Raw genomic sequence first — 19667 nt, 5'->3', positions numbered from 1 at the left:
TAACAAATGGTTCACAGAACAACCGAAGCGACCACAGCCGCTCGGAGCTGTCTCAGAGCTCTTCCGGTAATTTGGCCGGATCGCGATCCAGTGGAGGCGAGCTGCCGGATCTTTTGCCACGTCATGCTTCTCAGCAGTCACGGCAGGACAAGTCTACGTCGGAAGAAGTAAGTGGAATCACATCTTCTTCAGGTCTTCTGACAGGAGCTTTGAGTGTAACCTTGAACATCTTGGTACTACTAAAGGCAAAATTGGGTGGTAGCTTCCAAGCAAACTGTTTTGGGAAATTTTGAGCTGAGGGTGCATGTTTATGTGTCGTTCTTTGCACAAACTGTGTTCGGTTATATGCGTGCCCAGAAAGCCATTTTCCAAGATATTCAGAAAAGGCATAGAATCGCGCAAATGTTCTTCCTTGAGCTACATAACCCTTCCATTTGAATAGCTCACTAATGTTGAGTGCTGTACGATAATGATGTGCTAATGGGTACTAACATCATTGAAACACTCTCCAAACCTGATGCAGAGAAATACTATCACTATTTTGAGTATCGATATATGAAACAGAATATTGATACTGATAATCAGTAAACGATAAAAATATTGTCACCCGAGAAAAATATAGACGATTTGATTATATTTATCAATAGTAGATAAAACGTCAATCTCTTTAAAAGATCAATAACATCGCTTGGAAAAATATCTATCTTTATTCCGCTGAACACTCACTTTCAGAGTTGGACCACCCAATTTTGCCATAAACTAGCTGACTTCCATTTTTAACCTAGTGTTTTTTTGCCATGTGCAATATGTGCCTATCTGTATACAGTCGCCGACCGATTTTTCGGACCCTGATTTTTCGGACATGCTCGATTATTCGGACTCGTTCGCGGAACGGCCGCGGGTCCCATAGAGGTGATGTATAAGAACGTCCAAAATTCCGGACGCCGTGCAGCTCCGTCGCTCGATATTTCGGACTCTGTTTGCCCAACCCGCGAATTTCTCTCATGGGGTGACGGAAAACATTGGTATCATCTGAAATTCGTATCAGAAGAAATCAACCAACTAAAATATTGAGGCAAAAAAATAGGCAGTGATGATTGTTGATTTTCCATTCCTCTGAGTAGAAGAGGTCTGCCGTAGCGCTTTTGCGTCTTCGTTTTTGGCCACCGGCCCAGCACGTGCTGTTCGCCCGCGAGTCGCGCGACAGCGCTGTAAAGCGAGCTTCACCTAAAGCGCGCATGCGTTAGGTGAAGCCGACTTGCGCACTTGATGACGGCGGTGCCTCTGTCAGTGTACTTACAGTGACGAAATGTCGCTTCGGGAAATAGAAGCTGATGTTATCAGGCAGAGCTGGAAGCGCGTTAGGAAAGCATCGACAACTTTTTCCAGCCTACTAGGGCTTAGTAAAGTTTATTTTGAAGCGAAATTCGTTTTTTCGGACTGCTCGATTATTCGGACTCTTGCGCGATCCCCGCCGAGTCTGAAAAATCGGACGGCGACTGTATGTCTATATTTAGTTCAGTTTCAACCTTTTATGCTGTTAGTATTAGGAGCACACATTTCTGTAGCTGCAGTTTAGTTGCATCGCACCCCTTTGAACCTGCATGTGCGTTAGGTTGTGGCTTTGCTGGTCGGATTATCAGTCATAACCATTCTTTGTATGCGTACTGGCTGTGGTAAGCGTTGTCTTTGCAAGTCATGCAGCAGCAAGTGCCAACTTGTAAGGCAGGATGGCTAACTTAACATCATGTGATCCCATCATGCCATATGTGTGGCAGCATCGTAGAAAACGTTGTGGAGATGTTCAATTTGTGACAAAAATTCCACGGTGGGAGCAAATTCTAGACCCATGCGACAATGTCTATAATTTGGGTAATTCGTTAGAAGAAATACTTTGCGCATGGCATATAGTAGTTACAAGATTAAAAGAACAGAACAGAAGTAGTTCAGAATTTGAATTTTTGTGTACATTTTGTTTGGTTCATACATTTTCTTAATTTGTTCATAAATTTGTTCATAAATTTATTGGTCTATAAATAGGTGCATAAATTTTGACGATTTTTGGATGGAACAGTATACGTCAATGTACTAGCTAGGTGTAATACATCCAAAGTATAGTATAAGTACAGTATACAGCTACAGTAGCCATACAGTGTATTAATACTAGTGACATTCCCCAGAATACTCTGGTGGAAGAAGTAAAAAACATCATGTCTTTCAGTGCACTGCTAACTCTATGTAATATACTGCAGCACAGTCACAAGGTATTCCGTAGCAGACGACAGGAAAGCATGCAAACAGTGTTGTCTGCTGATTATGCACTCCTAACATTCCGGCAGTAGCAAATGCTCAAAATAACATGAGATGGAGCTTGTGCTCCGTGAGCAGTTTTTATTCTTCTTCTTACACTAGAATATTACGTGTGGATGTTGCTCATGCAAATATACACTGACACAGTGACAAACTGCAAGGTTGACATGGAAGAAAGTTGAAACTGTGTGGATAAAAGCTCTAGCAGTGATATTACAATATTATAGCTTTAGTCAGTGGTTAAACCTCACCTTAGGTTAATCTCAGTTAATCAATTAATCACCATTGCAGTCATGTCCCGCTTATCCGGACGCCTCTGTTCCCACCTCATCCGGAGAGCTAAATTACGAACGAGGTGGCCACGGGAAGGATCACATGCTTTTGAGGGACAGTAGGAATTGATGAGGCTCTTGTTCCTTTGACATCAGATTGCAGTCGCAAAGTCTGAATATGCAAATATAAAATAAATATACAATGAATATAAAAATGTTAAGATAGTGTCAACATCGTGAGATGAGATGTTGTTGAAATCACACAGTTGAGCAATTGAGAGGAAATATGTTTTGTTTTTTCTTAGCCGTGTCACAGAACGTATGAGATAGTATAACACATTAAATTATATATACATGTGCTGTGGGCAATGAGCTGAGTAACGATCCGCACAACAAAAATGTCGACTGCACGGTTATGTGTACATTTATAGTATAAGTTATTTGTACAGCCAGTACTTTTCTTTTGCTACATCACTGGTCTTTGCATGTGGTTGGTGATTGCTAGGTTATTCCGCCGCCTGCGCTCCACCTAACCAAGCTCCCCTCCTGGCTGTTTTCTTCCCTCTTGTTTTGCCCCCACCTCCTCCTCCTCCTCCACCCATACAGTACCGGCAGGCGATTAACAAGACTCCGCCTCAGTTGCAGCTGCAACAGAAGCAGCGCTCCTTCCTGACGTTTGGTTTCAGCGCCGGGGGCACGCCCCCGACCCCGTCGCCCCGACGAGAGTCTCACGTCAATGTCAACGTTACTCCAACGTCGCACGAGGCTGCATCCAACACTCCGGAGATCCGCAAGTACAAGAAAAGGTTCTACTCGGAGATACTCTGTGCTGCACTATGGGGTAAGCAAGGGGGAAAACAGAGTGTGGGTACTACTGTTACCTAATGCAATGCCACTGTCACACGGACATCTCAGTGGTCATTGAAGTCAATGACCGTTGAACATTTTGAGCACCACTGACTCAGCCCTGCTGCCACACTGGCAGGTCTAATGCTCCTTGAGATGCTGCACACGTGGCACGCCCGGTAGTGCTACGCATTTCAGTCTCCATACATTTTAGCACATAAAAGGAGTCTATAGTGCCTGAAATTGTGAGGCGAGAAACGATTTTGGAATTTCAATAGTGTTTTAATTGTGCATTACACATAACTACTAATTTAATGTGAATTTTTGTTGGACTGTGTGTGGTGTGGTGCTGGTGTGACGTCAAGAGCACAAAAGTAAATTTCAAATGCCAGCCACATGTATTAACTGCGATAACTTATGCATACTGATGTTTCATTACTTTTCATAGCACTTCTTGCTGGTTTACTGCGTGTATTTGTATCGCGCTTGACAACTTCAATGGTGTTTCGTTAACTTCTATTGAGTAGAAGACCATCTGAGTCAAAGGTAGTTCAAAGTAGGCACATAGCAGCGTCCGATTAGCATTCAGTTCATTCAGCGTTTTTTTGAAGGACCATTGGAACACCGGTGTGACAGCAGTATAAGCTTTGGTAATTATTTCGAAACAACAGCTTGTGCATTGGGTCTTTAAGAAAAGAAGAAAAAAAAACAGAGAAAAATGGAGCGAGGAAGAAACATTCTTGTAAAAACCATAAAACTCCCAGTACTGGGAGTACACACAAGCACTTTCTAACACTGTTTTTTTTTTTTTTAAGCAGTTTTTGGATGCATCACCTATCTGCCCAGATTTTAATGCTCAGAAACACTCTTGTTGTGTGCTCTTTGTATCCATGTCATTATATCTTTGTACTATTTTGTGTACGAAGGGGTTCCGAAAAACTTTTCCACTCACACAAAACCTGTATATTGTTTTTTTAAGTACGCATGGTCCCCAAATGTAGCACTTGCTAATGGCCACCTGAGCAAGCATAAATTATTAAATTATTATTATTCCTGCCTTTTAATCAATCTTCATTGGTATGAGAATGACGTCAGTACGCTTGATGGACCTGCAACGGGGTAGAGAATTGCCCCTGGCAATGAAACTCCCGGTTCATCATCTCAAGATAAAGTTGTCATTGATAGATGTGATGACATCATTCCATTTGAAAGGCTGTCCAGCCCACCAAAATGTTATAGACCCCTCTCTTCCATCTTCCGTGCTGCTTCTGTCACAAAAACTCACTGTAATGCCTAAATTGTTCACTTTGAACCCCTTGACCTTTATATTTCTCTCTGCCATCTGGGGCCAACACCAGCCAGAGGATAGAGCCCATTCATAATCGTTCCCCATGATTTTTTTTTAATCTGTCCTTCAATTTTGGTTTCGCACTAAAGAAACAGCGCATGGAGCACCTACACATATATCCACCGTGAAATCTCTCCTGCATAAACATTACCACAAAGTTTTTGTAGCTCACTTTCCTATCACGCTGCAGTGCAAGAATGTTTTATCCCTGACAGATGTAGAATGTACTTGCAGTAATGAAGCGCATGTTTGTTGTACTTTCTGTAAGCAATGCCCTAAAGCATTCCTCCCAATGCAATGCCACTAGGCTTTTGTATGTGGATACGAGTTACACGTAAATAAATTAAGTCGAGGTTCTTTATTGAGAAGTGCCTACAGAAAAACGAGTGATACGCTGGACTTATGAGGGCATGCCCTGCTATATAATATATCGTATTGTGCGCAGGAGTGAACCTGCTTATTGGCACAGAGAATGGTCTGATGCTGCTGGATCGCAGCGGCCAGGGGAAGGTGTACCAGCTGATCTCACGCAGAAGGTTCCAGCAAATGGAAGTGCTCGAGGGACAGAACATCTTGGTCACCATCTCGGGCAAGAAGCAGCGGGTGCGCGTCTACTACCTCTCGTGGCTCAAGAGCAAGATTCTGCGCACTGATGCAGTGAGTGTCACCCTTGTACTTAAAGGGGCACTAAAATGCCACCACAAGTTCACTTCAAATTACGTTACGTGCTGTGTTAATTTCGCGCATGTTGTCGTGATTCAAAACTTGGATTCCGTTACGATGCTACAATTAGAATTGTACCGGACTCCGTCTTGCCTCTGCACTACGCAGTGAATGCCGCTTCAGCTCGCGCATCGGGTGTACATCGGGTGTACATCGGGTGTACATCGGGTGCACATCGGGTGCACATCGGGTGTTCATCGGGAGTTCCATGCTGTGCGTGAACGCACCTGCCACGCCATGGAGCAGTTCCGGCGAAAAACATAGCGCGACTTAGTAGCACTCTGGTGTCGCTGTCCGAAGGACATGAAGATAATTGATGTCAGCAATGCAGATCATGCCGCGCAAGGACACAATGCTACAACAGGACCCGTTCCACATTCACACACGCCCGATAGGCATGCGCGCGCTTCTCCTGCTGTCTGATTGGACGCCGCCGGTCACGCTTCCTGAGGATCTATTCGTTGCCGCCAAAGACGGCTCTGTTTTCATTGCGTTCTTCTTCTAAACGGGAGCGCTGTGTGAGCTAATTTTGCGTGCATTATACTAACCGAAACGTGGGCTTTCATTTGAGAACAAGTTGTTTTTGCATTTTAGTGCCCCTTTAACATCTGCTTCTGCCAATTATCTTCTCATCAGGAACTTAGCTCATGTTTCTCATTCATCGATATGTCAGCTACTCAAACTAACTTCTGGTTTGGTAGAAACAGTGATGTAATTGCATTTGCTGCCCAACAAGTTAGTGTGCATTCCTACAGACATCCCAGTGAGGGCAATTTGCCTGGTAAAAATCTGGTTTCACCCTAAAGAGGCAATCTTCAATTTGGGGTGCAAATTCTGGGAAGAATCCGGTTACACCCTAAAACTCCAGGCTCTACTCATGTTCATACATGTGCTACCTGTGCATCAAGCCTGGTCGTACAACTATCCATTTTTGTTTTAAAATAATTATTTGCACATGCCTTAATCATCATTGCTCCCTGTAGACACCTTGAGCTTCACTAGCATACCATACAGAAAGCAGCTTCACGTTAAACAATGTGTGTATGACGGTAGATATGCTCACCAAAGAGCAAGTGCAACAATCCATAATCACCATTGGTTATGGGTAGTGGGACTATGAACTACCACAGTCAGCAAGTGCAGTGGTGCAGGGTTTAGCGACATAGTTTCCTGTACAACATTGCAGTGCATTGAAGTTTGTACAAGTGCTGGCTGTGAGAGAGTTCTTAACAGTAACTTATTCTGTTTGCAGCAAGTTGAGAAACGCAACGGTTGGATCAATGTTGGAGACCTTCATGGTGCTGTGCACTTCAAAATAGGTGAGCCCCTGTTTTTTTGTAATCGTTAAAGTGCTGTGGAGCTTGCCATTCCAATACGTGCACTTTAAGAATGCTTGGCTTACAAATAAGAAATAGCATAGACACGGCCGAATGCTGGGACACCCTGCTGTTCTACACCCTGGGAACATTACCATTTGCCCCTCCTTGTAATTAAATAATTATATAATTTATAATTAACGTACAAAATTATAATTGCTTAATTTTAGCAGCGTATGAGGTGTACGAACCGTCAGGTCTAAACTGGTTGCAGCAAATAAGTATTTCTACAACATACAGCCTTCTTAAACCAGTATGTTTTGCTATTTCCACATTTATGTTATTGCATTAGGCATTATCAACATTTCACATTTCCTGTTTTTGTGTGGATAAGTAGTAGTTAGTTGGATGCTTCTGACCTGCAGCAGGAACTGGCAGTAGTGTCCATGAAATACAACCAGGTGGCTCTGCCACAGAACGGGGGGCAGTAATTCCTCTTATGGGGTATGCACGTTGATGTTATAAGAACACAAGTTCTATCTGACTCATGACGATGGATGAGACAAGTTGCAACTGTTCTATGTTTACTGTCCTGTCATCTTTGTGGGGGGAATGCAATAGATTCTTTTGGTGGCCATAATGCAAGACCATAGTTAGAGCCTGAAGTTTTCGGGAAATATTTTTTCCAATATTCGGGGGGCAAAAATCGGGTAAATAAACATGCGCACTAAATTCATGCAAATTCGGGTGAAAAAACTTCCATTACGCTAAATTTGGGGAGAAATCGGGCTCAGTTATTCAGACTAATTGTAGCGGTTTGTTACAATTGCGATGTAACTGCATTTTTCTGCCAAACAAGTAAGTTAGTGCATTCCTACAGACATCCCAGTGAGGGCAATTTGCCGGGTAAAAATCGGGTTTCACCCTAAAGAGCCGACCTTCAATTCGGGGTGCAAATTTGGGGAAGAATCGGGTAAAACCCTAAAACTTCAGGCTCTAAACATAGTGTTTGCAGTGCGGTGTTGGAGGTTATCTAGCGATAGCTTTGTCGATCCGACATTGAACAGCAGTGATGATTCCTGGCAACATTGTTCATAGTTGTTGATATGTCATGCTGCCTGGTATGAGGCACTGTGGCCAACGAAGGCTGGTTGTTGTTTCTACAGAGGAAGCTTTACAGAAGTGGTATGCAAGGCAGCAACCTTAGATCAGTGCCTAGTGCTGCTCAGGGTTGCCATCTCGGTGCTGAAAAAAAGCAAAACCGAGTGTAAAGGATCGCTTCTCATTCTGTTTCTGAAGTTCATTTTTATGAGGACACTCTCTTACGCCTCAAATTTTTTTAGACGCTTGCTTTTGAGACCCAAGAACTTGGGTATGGGACAAATTGTATTCCTGATCGTGTTCAAGTAAAAGTGGCCAACCAAAATATTTAGTAGCCAGAAGGACAAGAAAGTAGCCATTTTGGCAAAGCCAGAGCACCTTGGTGTTGCTGTGTGTTGCAGCAACATGACGTGCAAATAAATAAATAAATAAATACCATTTGAAAGCTTAGAGGTTAAAACAGGAACCTGTGAAATGAAAAAAATGCTACCTGCCTGTCGTATCACAGGAAGTGAAGTTTCCTCTCTCGATACCTCGTTTGAAGGAAGAAGGGCAGCGGTTTATGTTAAGCCTGATATGTAAACTGTACTTCCTTCCCATGGGGAATTAAAACTTTAGTAGCTGTGGGAATGTTGACTACACCACAACAGTTCTTCGATTGGCTAACGGTACCGCATGCAAGGCTGCGACAGGTACAGTTTTTTTTTAGTTTGCTTCAGTGTTTACTTTAATTGCAAGAAAAAATTGGGTGGTTATGTCGCTTCATCCTCATTTATACTGGCACAGTTAATTTCCTCGCTCGTACCAAATTTTGGGGGGCTTTTGAGTCTGAACAATGGATATGTATCGATCCCGAAATTTTTATTGTTTAATGTAATCATGTAATTTTTATGTTTCATGTACCTATACAACATGCAAGGCTATCAGAAATATACAAGTTCACAATTTTTTTCTGTTTGCTTCAGTGCTTACTTTAATTATGAGAAAAAAAAATTGTGGTTGTATCACTTCATCCTTGCTTAAACTGTCGCAGTTAATTTCCTCGTACCAAATTTTTATTTATTTTTTTATATGGCCTGAGCCACGCAATTTTTATTACCTCACGTAATTTGTTTTTGTCCCGCGCCGGCGGTTTTTTTTACGAGTCACACGAACAGCTATGCGGCACATTCAGTATTGTGGTTTAGCAGTGAACTCTTGATGCTTACAGTTGGACTAAAATCTGGTGTAAGGAATATTTGCCCATGTTCAAAGCTACCATCTGGCACTACATACCTGTTCTGCCCTTTCTCTCTTTTTCTCTCTCCATCCCCGCACTATGGATGCTTCCCCCCGTGACAGTGGTGTGGTCAATCCCACAGCACGATCTAAAGGAGTGGGAAAATACTTTCCGTATATGGAGTGGCAACGGTAACTAAGCCTCCTCGCTTGTATTGCCTGCCTCTCTCTCTTTCTTTGCCCTCTCTCTCTTTTTTCTTCTTTCCCTCCCCCCGTGTCTTGTTTGCGAATCTCGACTGCGACTTTGGACGTGTCGTGCTCCCTTCTTCCCTCAGTAATGCTTTTGTAGCAGACGACGCGCCGCTCCGTGACGCAGACGAAGCCAACACCTGTGTCACGGAGCGGCGCGTCGTCTGCTGCACTTTTATCGGTAGTGCACACGCAGTCCTCCGTGCCGCACACTCTCGTACGCAACCCCCGATGAAACTTTTTTTTCTCTTTTTTTCTTTTTCTTTTTTTTTTTTTCGCCGTACCCTTGCAGTGAAGTACGAGCGCATTAAGTTCCTGGTGATAGCTCTGAAGGACAGCATAGAGATCTATGCATGGGCACCCAAGCCATATCACAAGTTCATGGCCTTCAAGTCCTTTCCCGAGCTCACACACAAGCCGCTGGTTGTCGACATGACCATCGAGGAGGGCATTCGCCTCAAGGTGTGTGAACAGTTTTATGTGCGTCATCTGCCACTTTTTCTATGGTTACTCGCGGTGTTGTCCCCCCTTCCTTGTGTTTCGTATCCCCGTAGATGTGTTCTCGACGTGGTGTTACGAAAGGATTGAAAAAGGATTCCCAGGCTGTGGTGTACAGCCTGGGACAAAAGTTTACGGACCACGGAGTGGCTCCCTGCCAGCTATCAGGAAGAGGCCGAATAAGAAACGGGTCACCGGGTATTCTGTCCGTCTCTCAGTATGTGTGTCCGCTCCTGTTTTCGGCTAGGGTGTCGCTCCAATGTGGAAATGTGACACCCTGCTGTTCCGTAAACTTTTGTCCCAAGCTGTACATCCTTTTTACATGTGTTAAGGGAGGTTCCTTGCTATACCACCAAACATATAGGGGTTCCTTGGGCTCACAAAGCTTGAACAGCTGCTGTCGAGCATCGCCCGACCCCAATGTCGTCCCACTTTCTCCTTCGTACTTGGGTGTCACGAGCAACTCTGAAGGTCTCTCGAACTTGGGAGAGAGGGACAAGTGTGGCAGCAAAGGGGAGCAGTCTTCACATTTGCTGTGGAAAATTTGTCTGCTACGGGCAGGACGCAACGATATTTGCTGGCACACCCACGTGCCCTTGCTGCACTAAACTGCGAAATACTTCATGAATAGGTAGTCCAGATAGCAAACTTTACAATGAAAACTCCTTTTAAAAATGGAACAGTTTCTAGCAGCTTACATCTTTTTGGTTCTTTATGTGGACAGCGCTTAAGAAATTTCATGTAACATTTTTGTCATTATGGTCTGGTGTAGGATTACTTTTCAATTTAGTTATGTTTAGTTTAGTTATGAATTGGTCAGTTTAATGAACTAATATAAAATGAGTTGAAATTACATTAAAAGTAAGAGGGGTGTTCAAGTCAAACCGGGACTTTTCATTTTTTGCAAAAGTAAAATGAACTTACAGGCGAGAAATTAGTTTTATTTTTAATTTTTTCAACGTAATCTCCAGCTGCACTAATGGACTTGTCCCAGCGTTTCACGAGGGCTTGGACGCCAGCATCGTAGAAATCCTTACCGGCGCGTAGCAGCCACAATCGGACCGCATTCTTGACCTCCTCGTCACAGCTGAAGGTGGCGGGCCCCAAGGAATGCCTTTAGTGGCCCGAAGAGATGGAAATCACTGGGGGCGAGGTCTAGACTCTAAGGGGGATGTGGCAGCAACTCCCAGCCAAGTTCCTGTAAGGTGCGTGTTGTGAGATGCACGGTATGCGAGCGTGCGTTGTCCTGTAGGAGGAGGACTCCTTTGGTGATGAGGCCCGGACGCTTTTGCTTCAGCGCCTTGTGGACATCCCTGAGAACCTGGCAGTAATGTGCACTATTGATGGTGGTACCACTGGGCAGAAAATCAACATGAACAACGCCAGCCTTGTTCCAGAAAACCATGGCCATGACCTTACCCGCAGACGGGGTGCTTCGGAACTCTGACACTGGGCCCTGAGCCACCCCGGCCTGCACTGATGTACGGCCGTCTCGGAACCATTTGAACCACTCAAACGCTTTGCTGCAGCGAAGTGTATCGTGGCCATACTGAGCCTGAAGTCTTCTGTGAATTTCAGATGACTTTACGCCTTCATTCACGAGAAACTTCATGACAATTCTCTGTTCGATGTGCGCGCTCACCTCGTTGTCGGCCATCTTGTCCAGCACGTGTCTTCTGTTTTGCACAAACTTTGGACCACCACGTGGTGAATGCTGAGGCCTGTTGCGAGTGAAAATGATGAAAAAGAAGTAGCGCGAGCCATTTGTACACTCAGGAGACAGAAAGTCCCGGTTTGACTTGAACACCCCTCGTAGCTAAAGTAAATTCTACGCCCAAAACCTTGCGGACCTCTCCAATAGCGACCTCCTAAATTTTTCATTTTTTTAACCATTGAAGGAGCTACATCATCGCCTAAATAATATTGCATTACTTCACCATTCCTCTACATGTATCCTGTACAGCGGTAAGAGGCAGTTGTTCTAGCTGTCATTATTCGTATCATACTGATTTAACCTAGCAAAGCACGTGATTCTCGGGGTGTCACCACAACTTCTGCACGGTAAGCAGGTAGGTGAGCTTTACAAAGTTGGAAGGTTGGGGGACCACATCTACACTGGCCATCTTTCTTCTTTGTGCTCTGTCTGCTTTGTATAGCTCCTCTCTTTCTGCTCATTCTATCTGAGCTTGAGTTGTTGTGCGTTTCAGGTTGTGTACGGATCAACCCAGGGTTTCCACGCAGTAGACCTTGATTCAGGAGCTGTCTACGATGTCTACATTCCTTCACATGTAAGTGCTTCCCTGCCACTCTGAAAACAGTGCCATGATTCCCACTGGTCCTTAAAATCCTCGAACACCCTAGAATTCGAATATTTTTTTTTTTTTTAAGGTTCAGAAAAATCCTGGAATTAGACCCTGAAAACACTTTTTTCTTTTTTAAAATTCATTTATTTGCATGTCCAAAGGTTGAAAACCCAGCAAACCAGTAAGGTAAGGTCAAGAGAAAGGTAGAAAATGCTACAAACCAGTAAGGTAATATCCAGAGAAAGGTAGAAAATGCTACAAACCAGTAAGGTAATGTCAAGAGAAAGGTAGAAATTGCAACAAACGAGTAAGGTAATGTCAGGAGAAAGGTAGAAAATGCAGTAGGTTATATCAAGGGAAAGGTAGAAAATGCAACGAACCAGTAAGGTAATGTCAAGGGAAAGGTAGAAAATGCAATGAAATAGTAAGGTAATGTCAAGAGAAACAGAAAATGCAGTGAACCAGTAAGGAAATGTTATAATTGCCCAGAACAACAACAAAGCCGCTTCGAAATAGTGGCAGCCCTTGTCATGAGGCTGTTCGTGTAACACAATGTCTATTTTTATTAGACTTTCTGAGGAACCTTGTAGGTTCCAATTTTCTAATAGCAATTATGTAGTTGAAAGTGTTCCGCGATAATATAATTGCTGGATGAAGTTGACAAGCTTCTCTCTTGTGCTGCTTTGTGTGGAATAGTTCCAAGATCGTGCTGGAGTGGTAAGACTTTTCCTCTTCACTTCTGATGGTTGATTTATGCATACATGTGTGTCTAAATACTTAGCATAACCAGGGGTCCATTGAGCATTGTTTTACCTATTTTACGGGCAAAACCTTTATAGTTTTACCATGCCTTTACCTCTACCATGCAAGGCTCTGATTTTAACTAGTTTACCTCACTCATTGTAGAGCCAGTGTTGCCTTGGTATAAAACGTTGGGTGGTGTCATTCTTCTCTCTTGGCCCCTGTCTCTGTTGTGCTTGTTTGGTCATGAGTAGGGCTGTGCGAATAGTGATTTTTGGGTTCGAATCGAATACGAATCGAATAGTAGCGAATCGAATAATGTCGAATACCACACAAAAATGTGTGCTTATTGCTGAATAGTAAGCAAAGGCTTGCATTGAAACCTGGTGCTCAGTTGTAGTTTGTGAGACTGACTGCGAACTATATACACATATTTCATTGATGAATGCGTTTGTGCTAGAATTGTCCTGAAAATTGTAATTCCAGACATAACATAGCTGGCTGTGTGATTAAATCCCTCTTTCTATGGCGTCATAGCTGGTCCAGCCAAAGCTCAAAATAGTTAAACTAACTTTAACATCCCTGCCAACATTTGCTAAAATATTTCTCAAAAGTGGCAATTTTCAGTGATCCCTCAAGTCGCACTTTTAAACCATGCCTGCAACCCCGCGCCACTGACAGAAGTGTAAACTAGGCTTCGCCTGATGCTCGGAGACGTGAGGCGAAGCCAACTTGCTGGATATCGTCAAATCCGCACGCGAAAATCTGTAAAGTAAGCTTCACCTAACATTTAGAAGCATGAGGTGAAGCAACCTTGCAGAATATATTTGAGGCGCAGAATTGTAAAGTAGGCTTCGCCAAACGCTCAGAGGCATGAGTCGAAGCCACCTTGCGGAACTTCGAATATATATTCGAGTATTCGATGAAGTGTTATTCGATTCGAATACGAATAGCGCGGTACCGTTGTTCGGTACGAACATCGAAAATTTCGAATATTCGCACACCCCTAGACTCATGAGTCTCAGTACGAGCCTACTAAAAAGCTCAAGAGTTACAACCAGGCACAGAAGACTGATATGTACTCATGTTCTTTTTTTTTTCTCTCTCTCTCTCTCTTTTCTGCAGAACCAGGGCCAAATAACGCCACACACGATAGTCACGTTACCAAACTCCAAGGGCATGCAGCTGCTGCTTTGCTATGACAGTGAGTGTGTCGCTTTCAAGCGATTCGATGCCATATTTGATACGGGAACAGCAAGCTAATTCTCGACTGCATTACCGCCTTTCCAGATGAAGGAGTTTATGTGAATATATATGGTCGAGTCAGCAAAAACATTGTCTTGCAATGGGGAGAGATGCCCACCTCAGTCGGTTAGTATTCAATTCAGTTCAATTCATTTTTATTTTCCTTGGCGGTGGAAGGAAGAGCAAAAACCCAGTAAGGCTTGACAAAGGTATTACCAGTATAATACCTCATTTTAATAGAAGCAGTGCGTGTTTGCGACAGTCTTACATGCGGTAAGATATAAAGGTAAATTTTGTGATAACTTGTCTCACGATTGATTGATTGATTGATGTCTCGTTATTCCTCTTTCTCATTAGGATGAATTTAGTATATAAATGGCTTACTGCAGGAACAAGCCTACCCACTCAAAGCTTGCCCAAGCTCCTGTTCTTTTTTTTTTTTTTTTTTTCAATTAGGTTTGAATCAGTTATCAAAACTTCACCTGTTTGTGACTAGTGTCCTTGGCTAATGTGTTGCACACAGTCCCCTCTGGGGCTCCAGTGGCATGAATTGCTGCAAAAGACTTTCGTCATTTGTATACTTCCCAGAGTATGGTCTGGAGAAAAAGAAATTTATTTAACGATTGATGATAATTGGGAGTTTCATCGCCAGGGGCGATACTCTACCCCCATTGCTGGCGGTAATGTGGTGGCGTGTTATGGGGCTACTTTCCTTTAGTTTTGATGTCTTGATCACATGTGATGCCTAAATATTATATATTGGCTTTGATAAATTTCACGACGATGACGATGATGATGATGTTACAAGCACCCGAATTATCATTTACGTCGAGGGCACAAGAGTGTGCCCACATTAATGAAATCGATTGGTTTGCATTGATGAAATTGATTGGTTTGCTGGATAAAAATTTTGCTCCACAAGGACAGCTATATTTCTTTGTCCAGCTAAGACCTAATATCGCGCAACAAGCCGCATTTGTATGCACTCACCAGCTGTTTTTTTATTTTATTTTACTGTGTCAGTTATGATGCACCACCGCTTGGCAGTTTTAGGTTCAACTTCGAACCAAAGCAAGTGTAACGTCGGCTTGAACCTGGATAAATTTCTTCATTAATTTACTTTGTGTTTTAGCTCAAGTGTTTCCGGTTAGGTGGTATTGCGTGTATAATGTAAGTGCTGCTTGTTCACTTTCCAGCGTACGTGGGAACAGGGCAAATCATGGGTTGGGGCAACAAAGCAATTGAGATACGAAGCGTGGAATCTGGCCATTTGGATGGTGTCTTCATGCACAAGAAGTCTCAGAAGCTCAAGTTCCTCTGTGAAAGGAACGATAAGGTAAGCGGGACATTTTGCTAGCACAAGGAAATGTTCCGACGAACGGTGCCAAAACCCATTTTGGCTTGGTTGCCCAAGTTGCACCCATGACTAAGGCTCCGGGTTTTTCCGGGTCTGATTCCACGACATTTCAACTTGCCCAGGGCATGTATTGTGAACTCCTTCCTATAAACTCTGTAGATGCTAAAAAGATGTTTCAGAAGGTATGAAATGTTTGCAGGCGACAGACCGCATCAGAGGAGAACACAACAGTGCTTTGAATCTGTAATTTTATAAAATATTTTTTGTTCCCACATTATCCAAGAAAATAAAGTGTTTCCCATTTCACGCAGCCGTTGTGGAAAATTGCGGAATTCACGAGTCAGTGCCGCGGAATTTTGAATTTGCCGCAGCGGAAAACCGAGGGCCTCAGTCATATCCATTGGTTACTCCTGCACTGGTTGCGGCTATACGTAGTCACAATTTTGTCATAAACAGGCCTGATTGTATATCTAACCCTAAAACACAGGGCTCCTATACCCCAAACGCACTGACGTAGGGTCGACATCGCGGGCAATCGTGATTTGGCAGCGATCGTGATCGCCCTCTGGTGCAGACAAAGCGTGCCTCGGCGACAGAGATCAACAACTAGGACACTTGTCTCCCGTTCGCGAACGTGATTACGCACTTCAAAGAGGGTAGGCAGAGGCGCCAGTGGCTCCCTTTCGCCCTCGCCTCCCTCTCTACTCGCGCTGCCAGTTCCGGGCTGGAAAGGTGGCGGCGATGGCGGCGGCCCGCACGAAGAAAACAGAATGGACAAACGTCGAAATAGCTCAAATGGCACTTGGTTTAATGTAAATTTCATTCAAGCTCACATTCTGAACCAATGTTTCCTTTTAACTTGAAACTTCAGTAGGCATTGTGCCAAGCTCTCGTCAGGCGGCGTCAAATGAAAGCCTGTATCACGACAGTGCAGGCATGTCCTGCAGAATTGTGGCGACCAAAAGAACAGGGAAAGGTGTCGCGAGAGAAAATAACGTCGTCTTAATGCTCAACAGTCGAAGATCGACTTTATTGTGAGCAGGTTCGTCTCACCACTTTCCCCTCTCAACAGGTGTTTTTCTCGTCAGCTAAGGGCGGTACCTCCTGCCAAATCTACTTCATGACCCTGAACAAGCCAGGCATGTCCAACTGGTAGAACAAGATTCTCCTCACTGTCTCTGCTACACTGTCCTCCCCCCCAACCCTGCCGCCCCTTCTTCGCACTCTCTGCCCGTGTGTGTGTCTTTTGAAGAAAGGAAGTGCAAAGGCTCCTGCAAGTTTGCCTGCCCAATCTCTCCTTTGTCTTTTACCCTCTCCACATTCAGGAGAGGGAAATTTGAGTTACAGGGAATGAGGACCAACTGTGGTGTGAAGGCCCTTTTCTTCTTCTTCTTCTTCTTTTACCCAGGCCACTGTTAGTGATTTTGGTTGTTTCAGAATGGGTCCCCATCATTGCCGCGAAGTTGCAGAGCTCAGTTGTGTTCAGTCGTGTAGTACTGTTAGCTTGACGTGATGTCTCCGTCAAGTCGCATTTCGCGGAGCATTTTTTAACGCGGCCTAACTTTATAAAGACAGAAGATGATACAATCTTTATTATCAAAATTACACGAAGGAGACACTCTTCACACTTTGGCTTGCACGCTTCATTCGCATACGTACCTGTGGACGATGCACTCTCGTGCAGAGGCAGCATATTATTTTCATACTTTTAGATATATAATTTTTAATTATTATTAGATACGCAGGTATGCCATTTTTTTTATATATGTTCGGTTTTTTCATGTGCTCCCTTTCGGGGCTCTTGGGTGCACCAACATTAAAGGTGCACTAAAGTGCAAAATTTTCTCTTAACAGTATAAAAGAAGCTGTTACTTTGACACCAACACAAAAAGGAATGCGATTCATCCGTTGCGTGGTTCGTGATTTATGCAGAGCTTTTATTTTCTTTTTTTGCTTTCAAATCATGTATGATGCAACAGATGAATCCCGTTCCTTTTGTGTTGTTGTGGAGGTAACAGCATCTTCTATTCCGCTAAGAGAAAATTTTTCACATTGGTGCCTCCTTTAAGGTGTTTTATCTGCAAAGTCGCGTAAACTCTAAATAAGACTATAGCACATTTCCGATATATTCCTTGCACACCGTGAATTTAATCTCTAAATACAAATTTTTATTTTAGATCCTGATTCTAAACATTTAAATCTCACTTCGAAGATAAGAAATAGTAGTGACGAAAAGCGACGACGCTTCGACTGTGACACAACTGAACTCTCGGATGCGAGGTTGATTTAGTCTTCCGAGAGTTGACTTTTCTCAACGTTGCTTTTCTTCTCTTTTTTTGGTGCAATAGTACGTCACTGTTTGTCTTTCTGTCTTTGTCAGAATTTTTAGGAAAGCAAACTCTGAGTGTTTTTTTAGGTCTTTTAAGATTGTGTTTTTTTTTTTACTTGGGCCAAGGCGTCTGACATGTACATAGGTAGATATCCTTTGTTTGTAGTCTGTTGTTTTCATTCTGTGTTCTAAAAAGCCGTGTTGTGCACTATACCTGTAGCTGGTTTGAACGCCCGGAGCTGACCTAATTAAGCCCTTGGTATTTATTGTGTATATACATATAGATAAATGCGTACATAATTATATACGAAATAGGAGAGCCCAACGAATATGTGCGCTCTCACCTTTTGGTACACGAGATGCTACACAAAAAAAGGACAACCTGCTTTGCAGAGCCCGTGACTTTTGTAGTGGCAAAATCTGGACTCCTCCGTTCTTGTGTGTATCGTTTTACCCTTTACTGCTGGAACATTTTTTTTTCTTCTTCTTCGTCTTCTGATTTTAGTTTTACTGTGCTAGTCTGCCCTCACGTTTTTTTTTTTTTTTAGCTAGTTCAGATCTTTTTAAAGGAGTGTCCCAAAGTGCTTCAATGTCTATGCTGGAATACCATCAGAGAAGCCAGACTACATTTTTTTTATATATACGTATATGTCTGCCTTTAGAAATGACGACGAAAAGGCACCGTTTTCTATACTTTGTTTCGTGATAGCGTTATGGATCTGGTAGAGCAGGCAAATCAACCGATGAATCGTCTCCAGACTGTAGAGGAGCTCTAAAGTGGAAATTAGTATCTTCTCCTGTTGTGTTGTCAGTTGTTGGGGGCCGACAAACAGAGCCGAGAAACAAGACAAGGCGTAGTGGAGCACGACATTATATTTACCCTCTACCCCCCCCCCCCCCCCTTCTTGTTGGAAACACCAGCTCATTATATGATGTTTAACGATAGTGCCAAAGTTTTTTATACGACATCTTGTAGGTTTTGTGAGGCTTTTTTGTTCAGTAACCGTAGGCCTGGGTTTCTGGCTTGCATCGAGGCAACGTTGAATAGTCAAGAACGTTTTGTACGACCTGTGTACGTGTACATATACCTCTACCGTGCTTACTTTTGAGAACCCCTTCAAGTGGAGTTGTGCCACAACAGTGGACTTATATATATATAGATCATCTTGGGGCAACATGTACTACCTGTACCCACCACAAGCAAAAGCAACATTGTACAATGTATAACAATATCTAGTGCTATTCCCCCCCCCCCCTCCCCAGAGCTTTCTCACTTTTTTTTTTTTTTTTTTTCACGAGGACGCTGTGTGTTGTGTCACTACTATACGATGAGGAGCTTGCAGGCAGGAAGGAATGTGTGGAAGGTGATTGCCGTTTCCTGTGACATTTTTCTGAAATACGATGATGAGAGGCTGTAACATACACATTTTATATGTTCTGAATGCTCTAGTGATTCTTTGTCAATAAAATTTTACAAATTTTTGAATGCTTCAAGTGTGTCATCGTGCTGTACGTCAATTGCACGAAAGTATAATAATTGGGGGCGGACTTTTTTTCGGGCTAAACCCCCCCGATCATTCCCTCCCGAATCTTGATGTTACATAAATGTGAGGTATGCATGTTTGACGCTTTCAGTGTTTTTTTTTTTTTTTTTGTCTTATCCGGCACATTTTTTATTTAAACTATTGAACTGCATAAATTTTGTTTTCGCAGGTGGGTTATAAGGCCAGGTGGACGTCCTGTAGGACAGAGTATGCAACCACTGGGTGACTGATTAGCTGAAATTCATTAACTTATTAGATTTTTTTCTG

At 43.2% G+C, this 19667-nt stretch overlaps 1 protein-coding gene across 2 annotated transcripts in view; it reads left to right on the top strand.

Moving 5' to 3' along the window:
• The window catches only part of LOC135366676 (serine/threonine-protein kinase mig-15-like), a 52932-nt gene extending 33594 nt beyond the window's left edge, over positions 1-19338 (top strand). Inside the window, exons 18-27 of one of the 2 annotated variants that reach the window (XM_064599487.1) lie at positions 18-167; positions 3222-3423; positions 5222-5433; positions 6752-6818; positions 9676-9845; positions 12089-12169; positions 14051-14129; positions 14216-14296; positions 15367-15506; positions 16600-19338. In XM_064599487.1, coding sequence (XP_064455557.1) covers positions 18-167; positions 3222-3423; positions 5222-5433; positions 6752-6818; positions 9676-9845; positions 12089-12169; positions 14051-14129; positions 14216-14296; positions 15367-15506; positions 16600-16683 — 1266 coding nt within the window. In that variant the 3' untranslated portion in view covers positions 16684-19338. Of the gene's footprint in view, positions 1-17; positions 168-3188; positions 3424-5221; positions 5434-6751; positions 6819-9675; positions 9846-12088; positions 12170-14050; positions 14130-14215; positions 14297-15366; positions 15507-16599 lie in introns of both variants that reach the window. The other variant, XM_064599486.1, reaches the window with a different exon arrangement.
• The last annotated feature ends 329 nt before the right edge of the window (positions 19339-19667 follow it).

The sequence above is a fragment of the Ornithodoros turicata genome, chromosome 8 (genome assembly GCF_037126465.1).
Source record: "Ornithodoros turicata isolate Travis chromosome 8, ASM3712646v1, whole genome shotgun sequence".
Classification (NCBI taxonomy): Eukaryota; Metazoa; Arthropoda; class Arachnida; order Ixodida; family Argasidae; genus Ornithodoros; species Ornithodoros turicata.
Note: the sequence above shows the minus strand (reverse complement) of the source record. Positions and strands in the feature narration are given on the sequence as shown.